General features: G+C 38.7%; 1 protein-coding gene across 1 annotated transcript in view; it reads left to right on the plus strand.

Annotated features, from left to right (window-relative positions):
• Positions 1–4,998, plus strand: part of LOC103375547 (gamma-aminobutyric acid type B receptor subunit 2-like) — a gene marked incomplete at its 5' end in the record, with an annotated part of 17,870 nt that extends 12,872 nt beyond the window's left edge. The window contains 6 exons of the mRNA XM_008305856.1: positions 483–593; positions 686–901; positions 2,342–2,464; positions 3,215–3,335; positions 3,426–3,531; positions 4,851–4,998. Of these exons, the coding sequence (XP_008304078.1) occupies positions 483–593; positions 686–901; positions 2,342–2,464; positions 3,215–3,335; positions 3,426–3,531; positions 4,851–4,998 (825 nt within the window). The remainder of the gene's footprint in view (positions 1–482; positions 594–685; positions 902–2,341; positions 2,465–3,214; positions 3,336–3,425; positions 3,532–4,850) is intronic.
• Positions 4,999–10,365: the final 5,367 nt, after the last annotated feature.

Genomic DNA, 10,365 nt, shown 5'->3' on the forward strand with positions numbered 1-10,365 from the left:
AAAATTTCAGGTTTTTATCTTTGGTAGTTCTTGAGATATTATTGTTCAAACAGCCTCAAACTTAAATATAAGAAAAAAAAAACTTGCTGAAAGTGAATTTATGGGCTTTTTTTGTTGTTGTTTAGCTCAGAAAATATTTGAAATATTTATATGCATCTTTATAAATCTGGTAAATCAGAGCTGGTTAAGCAGAAATCATTGTAAAAATGTGGTGATTTGAGCAGGACTGATGTTTTGAGGAGTCACAAACCTGCAGGAACAAAAAGAACAAAAAGTTTCTTCTACACAAAGTGTGAACACGTGTAACCTGCAGTCAGTATTGCTGTTCCAGACTTGTCACCTGGAGCTTCAGGTGTTTCCTTCTCAGTGTGAATGTGAGTGTTTGGGTGGTTTACCTGTGCACACCTGAGGAGGTTAAATCTTACTTTCAGGCCTTTATTTACTGAATCCAGCCCCCGACGGAGTTATTCTGTGTTTTTCAGGTGGACCCTGCAGATCCAGGCGTTCTGATTCATCCGTTCTCAAAGCACTGCAGCAGCACCAACATGGAGACGTGGATCAGCGCCGTCTGCACATACAAAGCTCCTCTGCTGGTCAGAACTAACAAACTTTGATTAATGATGAAATTTTAGGATCAAAAAGTTCTTAATGAAGTCTGTATTAAAGCGTTTGGTCTCGTCGCCAGGGTCTCGGCTGTTTCGTTTCCTGGAGCATCAGGGCTGCAGACGTACCTTTGGTCCGACTCCTGGTTCTGACTGTGTTCGCTGTGACGGTGTTCAGCGTGTCGGGACTGTCGGGGTCGCTGCTGACTTCCCATGATCCTACTGTGCAGCTCTTTGTGAGCGGCGTCCTCGTCCTCTGCTGCAACGTCTTCATCCTGGTTGGACTGTTTGCACCGAAGGTTGGTGTGAAGCTGTTAGCAAGCTCAGTCAGGTCAGACACTGTTCAGGATATAAGCTGCTGCACCGTCTCAGGTTTGTTCAGATGTTATCCTTGCCAGGAACATAACAAATCTGTCCAAAAGAAACATAAATCCACCAAAAAGAAACACAAAATGACCACGCAGAGAGACACAACTGTCCCAGAGAGACTAAAATGGACCAAAAAGTGACATTAAATGATAAATATGAGACACAAAATGAGCACATAAAGACACACAGCTGTCCCAAAGAAACACAAAACAGGAAAAATGAGTCACAAAAGGACAAATGAGAAACAAAATGCAGCAAACAAGACACAAACACACCACATACTGTGCTTTTAGTAGAAATATGGATACTTTCATATATACACTGATAGGAACCTACTGGGGACACAATACCACACTGGTTGAAAGACTTTGCCTTTTTTTTTTAAATTTTTAAGGTCCAATAAATAAAAAGTGGCTGTGGGAGTTTTACTGGAGACACTAAACCCAGAAAATGGCTTTACAGGGTTTTTTTTTTTTTTTTAAAGGGGAAAATACAAAAATTATTCAATCTGTAAACATCTGAAATTCTCAAAATTCAGCCAACATATTTTTCAGAGCTTAGTTTTGGGTCCCAAATAACAAACCATTAGACTGTGAACAGATTGTGAGACGGAGCAGAAACTGTGGGGGTACATCTCAGTTCCTCAGTCCATGCAGACTCAGAAACTGATCTGTTCAGTCACCATGAAGGACTTTCCAGAGCTTTCATTTTTGCTCTGAGGTTCAAGGACACAGAACATCCTTCAGTCTCTGATTCTGAGAAACAGAATTGATTGATCTGACAGATTAGTCTGGCGACATCCTGGTCATCCTTGACAGCACATTGTCCTTCCAATCCCACATCAATAACATCACCAGGTCTGCCTACTTCCACCTACGTAACATCATTTGCCTTCGCCCCTCCCTTTCCCCCAACACTGCTGCCATCCTCGTCCACAATCTCGTCACTTCCCATCTGGATTATTGTAATTCTCTCCTCTTTGGTCTCTCTCACAAATCCCTCCATCCCTCCGTATCTGGAATTCACTACCATCCCAACTCAGAAACATCGATTCACTCCCCCAATTCAAATCACAACTTAAAACTCATCTATTTAGGACTGCCTACTCCCCCTGAAGCCTATTGTTCTGTCTGTTTAATTTAGTGATTTTACTGATTTTTAATGTTGTTTCTTTTAATCAGTGTGTGTAATGTATGTACAATGTCCTTTAAATAAAATGTATTATTTATAATTATTGTTATTAACATATTGGTAAAGTTTAGGATGAGCTACATCTTCACTCTGCACAGTAACAAACCGTCAGATCCAGTTTATCTAAAAGTCATCAGTCCAGTGGATCATCTAACATGCAGTCTGTTGTGTGTTCACAGGTTGTGTCGGTGTGTTTGCGCGGCAGCGATCTGCAGCTGCCAACGGAGCTGCAGAGTGAAGCTGCAGAGGATGAAGATCTGCAGAGCAGGCTAAAGCTGCAGCTGCAGAGTCAGGTTGCACAGGTGAGGACGACAAGGTCAGGTCAAAGGTACACACAAAACTAACAAACCAGACACTGAACCGCAAAAACTAGACGTACAATGGGAAAAAAAAACAGACCCGAAACCAACAAAACCAAACATCGAACGACAAAAAAACACCAACTAGTGACAAATGAAACAACAAGAAAATAACAACAAATAAAAAAGACACAAACAATGAAAACAAAATGACCACAAAGAGCCAAAACTGTCCCAAAGAGACACAAAACGACAAAAATGAGACACGCAACACCTGTTCTTTCAGAGCTGCTTTGTTTTTAAATTTTACGATAAAAAAGTTCAGAATTAAACAAACAAAAGAATGGAAATACGATAAATAAGTTGATGCTGAACACATTTCTGCTCGTCTGTACGTTAACCTCACAGATTTACTGAACCTGTATACAAACACAGACACACAACTCACTCACTGGCAAGCTGAACATTTACAGCTTCACTGACTTCCTGTCAGGTTGTCAAACAATGAAGATAAATAAAGTTCAGACACTCTGAATATTCAGGGTCATTTTTCTCACCAAAGATCAATAATCTTGTTAAAAACCAGAAGCTGTCAGTGATCAGACTGTTTGATTTGAGGTTTTATATCAGATTTCAGTCATTGCAAACTCATATTCCAACTTTTTTATGCATATAAAGACACAGAATGTGCTTGTATTCCGTAATAGTTAAGAAAATGTGTATGTTTATTGGTTCTGTTGTGTTTTGTTGCAGCTGGATGTCCAAATAGAAACCATCATCATGCAGCTTTGTGAGGAGTCAGAGTTTGAGACGCTTCACCGCCTGACGAAAGAGAAACCAGGTGACCGCCAGCATCATGTGACGCAGAAAGGCTGTCAGAAACTTTGTGTGTCACAGTAAGAAAAAAAAGTTGATCAGCATCACACAGACGAACATCAGCAACCTTCTGTTTGGTTGTGTGCAGGTAAACACAGATGTGTGAGGTGGACTCATGAAGCTCAGGTCTGTGCTGGCATCAGAACCTCTGAGACAGGAGCTTCAGGTGCAGAAGACATCAACTCACCTGAGCAGTGAGTAAAAACACCTCAACTGACACCTTCACTGTGTTTGCAGCTTGTTTTACAGCCGATTCACCCGAAAGTCTAATGAATTTAATGGTGAAAACACTTTTCTACCAGCGATAGAATGTGTGACCATCCATGAAGAAGACAGACTTTACTCTAGATTTAGACTTTAGATTGAACTGAACTAAAGAAAATAAATGTTTAGTTGCACTTTAAAAAACAGTTCACTGTTGTTTTTCAGATTTTCCCCGTTTTGTTAAATTAATACAATTCTACGATTTCATTTCGCAGAAGCTTTTATCCAAAGCGACGTACATCTGAGAGCAGATAGAACACAAGCAAGGATCTAGTCAGAAAACGATCTGGATAAGTGCCATAGAACAAGTTCAAGTGTGACAGGACGTTGATGCCAATAGCAGGCTGTGTGGGGGGGAATAGGATCTTTTTTTATTTATTTGTTTGGTCTTTAGTCTTTTCTTAAAGACTGAGAGGCAGTCAGCAGATTGAACAGAGGTTGGTAACGCGTCCCACCAACAGGGAACCACAGAGGAGAAGAGTCTAGCTATCGACCTCTGGTCCTGTTGTGGTGGTTGTATCAGGTGGCTTTTGTTGGTTGAGCGTAGTGAACTGAAGGGAGTGTAGATCCAAATGAGAGAGTTCAGGTAGGAGGGAGTTGTTCTTGTTGTGGTTTTGTAAAAAAGTGTCAGGGTTTTGAATTTGATGCGGGCAACAACTGGAAGCCAATTACTGATATTAACGAGTAGAATCACTGGAAAACTATTAATTTACATATAAATCCTATAAAACAGTCTCAAACTGTCAGTAATGTCCACATCAAAAATCAGTATTTGTTCTTTTATAACATTAAACAACAAATTTAGTCAGTTATAAATCAGCAAAAAAAGAAAACATTATTTAACATTTACTGTTATTTGAGAGAAAAATTATATAAAGAATTAGTAAAAGATAAAATAATAAACTCATTTCACAGATTTTCTCTTGTGCTAAATTATAGATTATATCTAGTAAAATCATAGAAAGCAGTTTTAATAGAACAATAAGGTCAAATTACATTTTAAATAAAAAAAATAGATATTTAGACGTGAATTTTTTATTTATGTGTTGAAGGATTTTTTTTAAAATGGTCATTTTATTGATTAACATGAAGAACATTCTTTATTTATGAACTTATAAACTTCAGGTGTATGTTAATTTATTACACATTTAAATTTTACTTTATATATATATTGAACAGAAAATACAAACCTTCCATTTTCTCCTGTATTTATTGAGATAACTTTTTTGCTGTTGTGTGTGTGTGTCAGCGTTGGGCGCCGTCTGTCCGTCCAGCTGCCCATCCTCCATCACTCCTACCTGCCCATTATCGGTGGCGTCAGCAGCTCCAGCAGCTCCAGTCTGTTCGGCAGCCGCGACGCCTTCCTTTACCACCACGACAACTTCCTGTACGCCTGACAGCTTCCTGTATGCTGCAGCCAATCAGAGGACAGCTGGGATGCATCTTTAGAACCACAGTGGTCCTGTTTCTGTTTTTATACATGTGGAGAGAAATGTCTGGTTTTAGTCCAACACTGTTCCACTGACTGACAACTTGATTTGTAAGAAAAATAAACGTGAAAAAAGACACATTTGTGTGTTTAAAATGTGTTTTAAAATGTGTTTAAAATTCATGAATCTTGTTCATAGAGTGACTCCAGTTTAAACTTGTGAGCAGAAAAACCTGTGAACAGTGAACAGAGGTCAAGTTTTGGCAGAAAAACAAAGAGACGCTGATCAGTGTTTGCTTCTCGCAGCCCAGTTTCTGAAATTACAACATCCACAAAAAACATGAACTTTGAGATGCCGCAGGTTTCATTCTGTGAGCTGCTCAAACTTCACAGGACTGACACAGTTTTACACTCCAGGAAAAACACTTTATCCTCTCCGTTCTGTAATTTTCTGCTTGTAAATCAGCCGTTTTTGCTCTTTTATTCAGGAAAACTCTCTCTGTGTAGATTCTCAATCATCCAGCAGCAGCTGTGAGCAACACAAGAAACATGAAATATAACATTCAGACCTGAGAAATATTCATCCAGGTAGATAAAAACACAGTTTGAATCATCAAGTTCAACTTTAAAAGTTACACAGAGGACCTAATGATAAAAATGTTCTTTTTCCAAAACAAAACAAACAAACAAACAAAAAAAAAGCTATAAAATAGTATATAATAGCATTATTTTTCTTTACCAAGGTCAGTCTTGATCACAAAAAACTAATTTACATTGTTTCTTAAGATTTGAACCCTATAAAATGCCAATTTATTCACATGATGCTACTGTTTTTCTTTAAAAACTTAAAAAAACAAAAAACTCATTTCTTCAAATAATTTTATGAGTTGAGAGGATTTGTGTCTTAGCGCATTTGTATAGTTTGGGGCTATGACTTTCCAGAAATGGAACAAACACAGAAAATACTTTATTAAGTCATAATCCAATTATCAGCTTATTTTACACAGTATCTCCTCAAACAAACAGGGCGACACAAAAAAGGTGAGTCTGCACACACGCTTTAAACTTGGATTATTGCAATGACACCACAGACGTCATCATAAAGTGTTCAGGTGAAGAGTTAAAGGTGAATTTCGAGACACTGTGAGACAAAAATACAAGGTATGTTGCTGCATGTGGTAGAGTTTATAATCCTCTGACAGCACAGTGACTGTAGAGAGCAACACAGAATTCAATATTTACCTCCTTCAGGAGTTGAAGATGTCACAATGCTGTCAAGCATGTCACCTGGATGCATACTTGCTGCCATGTGCCAGGCATTTGGCTCAAGTAGTAAAAGTAGAATTTTGAATGCAGAACTTTTACTTAAATTGTGGTGCTTTTACTTACAGTCGTCCTCAAATGTATTCATATCCTCCCATTAAAGAAGGAAAAAATACATCTGTCACGGAAATAAGTTGAAATTGACAAAAGTAATCATAAATAAAAAATGTAATGAAAACATTGCTTTTGAATTGTGGTTTCACAGAAATATTTTTTTTAAAAAAAACAACAACAAGAAAAAAACAAACAAGCATGATGGGACCTGTAAACTAATATTTTGTTGAACAATCCTTTGAGCCAATCACTGCAGTCAAGTGTTTTCTGTAACTCTCAGTCAGACTTTTGCACCTGCTGACAGGTATTTTGATTTTGGCCCACTGCTCATCAGTAAAGTGTTCTAATGTGTCCAGGACAGTTTTGTTTATTTGTTTTTTTAATTACTCTTTTCAACCAAAATTCAAAAGCAATGTCTTCTTTCACTAAATTATAATTTAACAATTTTTTATTTATTATTAGGTTTTTTCAGTTTCTCATTACTTAGTGCTCTGATGTGTATTTAAAATGCATTTACTTTTTTTTTTTTCCCCCTGCTATCAGCTCCTGATGTGATGAAATCAGTTGTCCGGAAACACAGGTACATCTGCCAGAAGACAAACAATGACGGTAAATGGGATATGAAGGTCCAAACTGGGAGGAGGGTCAGGACTCCATAAATCTAAACTCTCGCTGATTTGCAGAGTAAACAGAACCAGAGGTGATCTCCTTCAACATGCTGCTCTGTGCTGTGGTTCTGGCTCTGTTGGCTGTCTCTGCGGAGGCCTCCTCAGGTAGGAGTCCTTTGGATTTAAAACTACTTTCTGTGATGTTTGAATTAAATAGAACTGATTTGCTGTTTCATTGCAGGCAGCTACAACAACTACAACTACGATTTGTCGGGTCAGGACCTGACCGATCTCTACAACTCTCCAGTTTACCAAGCTGAGTGGATGATTCGACCGCTGGAATCTCCAGTCATGAGACAGCTGAGCCACACTGGAGTCCGGTGAGTCACTGAACTGGGCCCAAATGATCAGGAAACACATTGAAATCATTCAGTGTGTCTTAGGACTTTGTCTGGTTGTGTTATCTTCGCGTGCAGGAAGCAGCGTCAGCCATCGCAACACAAGTCGCAGCTGAATCACGTCACATAACAGATATTTAGTCACTTTGTCACGAAATTTGCATTTAAAAATTAAAAGTTAACAAAGCTAAATCACTGACAGCCTGACAGTTCATCTTTCAGCTCCAGGCCTAGATCTTTAGATGACTGACAAATGCTGGTTCAAAAAGCATTTATTTATTTCCAATATAAAACTGTGAGTAAACGTGTGTTTGATTGTCAGAGTGACGCTGGCCGACAACTCTCAGTGGCTCATCCATAAAGGAAACAACTACGGCATCTCCTCCGACACAGTGGTGTCCAGTGCCAGACACATGAGCTCAAACTGGAGGGTGAATATCTGACTAAAACTAAAGTCCAGCTGCTGTCCACATATGTTCTATATGAAACACAGTTTGTCTCTGTGATTTCTCCCTGCAGACGCTGTATACCAAACAGTTCAATGGCAGAAAGACAGTTTCTGACTTTGTGAAGAAAGGAGGAGAATCCTACAACTTGCTGTTCAACTGTCATGTAGCTTCCATCAGGATGATTCTTCAGTAAACATCTGTCTGCTGAAAGTCTCATGTTCTACATGTTGAACACATAATCAAGGTGAAACCTCTCAGATGGCATCATGTGACTTCTGATTCTCCCATAAACCATGCTTTGTAATATGTTTCACTGTAATAGTTGTAGAAGTTTATGATTTTTGACTTCACAGCATTTCTCACATAAACCAAACTCATCAGTTTTCCTGCAGATTTTTCATGTTTCTGTTGTAGCTGTGCTCACAGCTCTTTGCACTGAGTCTGTTGTAAAAAAAAGAAAGGAAAATAAAGAGATTTTTTTTTTTCAAATTTTCAGCGTCAAACATGTAATTTCCTGTATTCCAGTGAATCTTTATGCAGTGACGTGTGTCTTTTCTGCGTCATTTGATGACAAAATTGTCTTTATGTACAAGAAAACTTGAGGCAACAGGTGAAAATGTGGACTTTGTGGGAACTTCCTCACTGGGGTCACCAGGGGGCCGGAGCCTATCGCAGCTGACTCAGGGCGAATGCTGGAGACACCCTGGACAGGGGGGACTGACTGACAATTTGATTAATTTAAATGAAAACTACAACACAATGAATTGAAAAGTGATGTGGCCTACTTTCAGTTTGGTGCCATAAAATGTGTTTTAGTGTCTCCATATAGAGCATATATAGAGTTAATGATTAGACAGGTCAGATCCTCCAGAGTTGTGCACAATTATATAAATACTGTTAAATCAGACCAATGGAAACATCTGACAGAAAAATATTTTGGACATTGAGAGAAAACTTAAACATAAGAACATCCTGCTAGCTCAGGTGAGGTGTTACCTGTGTCACCAACGATTTACCTGCAGTGGCAGCTCACCTGAGTGTACAACAGTACAGACTGTACCGTTAGATCCTAACTGACCTGGGAAGTTAATGATTGCAGATAATGAATGGCCCATATGGAACCTGCTGCTGTGATGCTGCAGATCTTTAGGATTTACTGCTACAGATAACCTGCTGATGTGACCTGGTCTTTATTACAGTGAAGCTGTATTTTTTGAGTCATTCCTATTATTAACAGTAAGCTGTAAAATGAAGCAGACAAACACTGTACATGTTTATGATGTTCAGACTTTGTCCTGTGTGCTGTTTAACCGATAGAACTTTCTTTTCCATAAATGAGCAGCTTTGAGGAGTGTTCTTACTCAAAACGAAACTGAACTGAGAGAAAGTTCCCTCAGTTTATAACTTTATATTTTCTGTAACAATTTACTGGTACAGGTTTTCGAAGTTTTGATAAACAACAGATAATTTCCACTACAATCACAGACAAAAAGTATTCATTTACATGTTTACTGAAGAAAGAGGGAAAAAGAAGAGGCCAAAATTGTACATAATGTGAACATCACATAAAAATCTGTATTTTTGTAAATAGTAATTCATTCTTTTTAAACATTTGACCTCCAAATGACATTGTTTTTGCAAGAATTTACAAAACTCTTGTGTCAAAAGAATAAATAAAGAATTTATTTATCCAAAATGTCTCCATACTTTGCTGCATTCATTTGACCCTCTACCTGTCAGCCTGCTGCTGACAAGCGTCGTCATACAATGATGCTGCCACCACCATGCTTCACATCATGATGCTGCCACCACAGTGGGGATTGTGTGTTTATGATGATGTGCAGTGTTTGGTGTTGTCAAACACAATGTCAGGTCTGACGAACAAAAAGTTCCATTTTGGTCTCATCCGACCAAAAAAACCTTCTTTCAGTTGACATTTGATATTTCAGTGAAATTGAACTGGGGTGTGCTCACTGCTGTTGTATAAGGAGCACACACTTAACAGGAAATAATCCCTTTGTAAATGTTTAACAACTGCGATTGAGGTCAAAGAGGCAGCTCGAACCGATATAAAACTGCTGTTTTCTGCAGTGTGGCAGAAAATTCAATCAGCTGATACCTGAGTAGAAGTGAGTGACATGGGGGCATCTTCATCCAGTGGTAAGTCCTTTGAGGTTTTCAGAGATTTCTGTCACCTTCTTATTTGCAAAAATCAGAATTTAGATTCATGTCACTGACAGGTGGTCAGCCCAACTTCAACTATGATATGTCTGGTCGAAATCTGTCCAACGTCTACAACTCTCCGGTCTACAAAGCTGAGCGGGTGGTTCGACCAATGGGATCCAGCTCAGCCGGCTTCGGTAAAATCAGCCACAGTGGAGTCAGGTCAGTGTGTCATTTTTACCTTAAAACTGTGAGAGAGAGAGAGAGAGAGAGAGAGAGAGAGAGAGAGAGTAATATGAATAAAATGGATTAGTAATATATATATATATATATACAAACA

The sequence above is a fragment of the Stegastes partitus genome, unplaced genomic scaffold (genome assembly GCF_000690725.1).
Source record: "Stegastes partitus isolate 25-593 unplaced genomic scaffold, Stegastes_partitus-1.0.2 Scaffold2659, whole genome shotgun sequence".
NCBI lineage: Eukaryota > Metazoa > Chordata > Actinopteri > Pomacentridae > Stegastes > Stegastes partitus.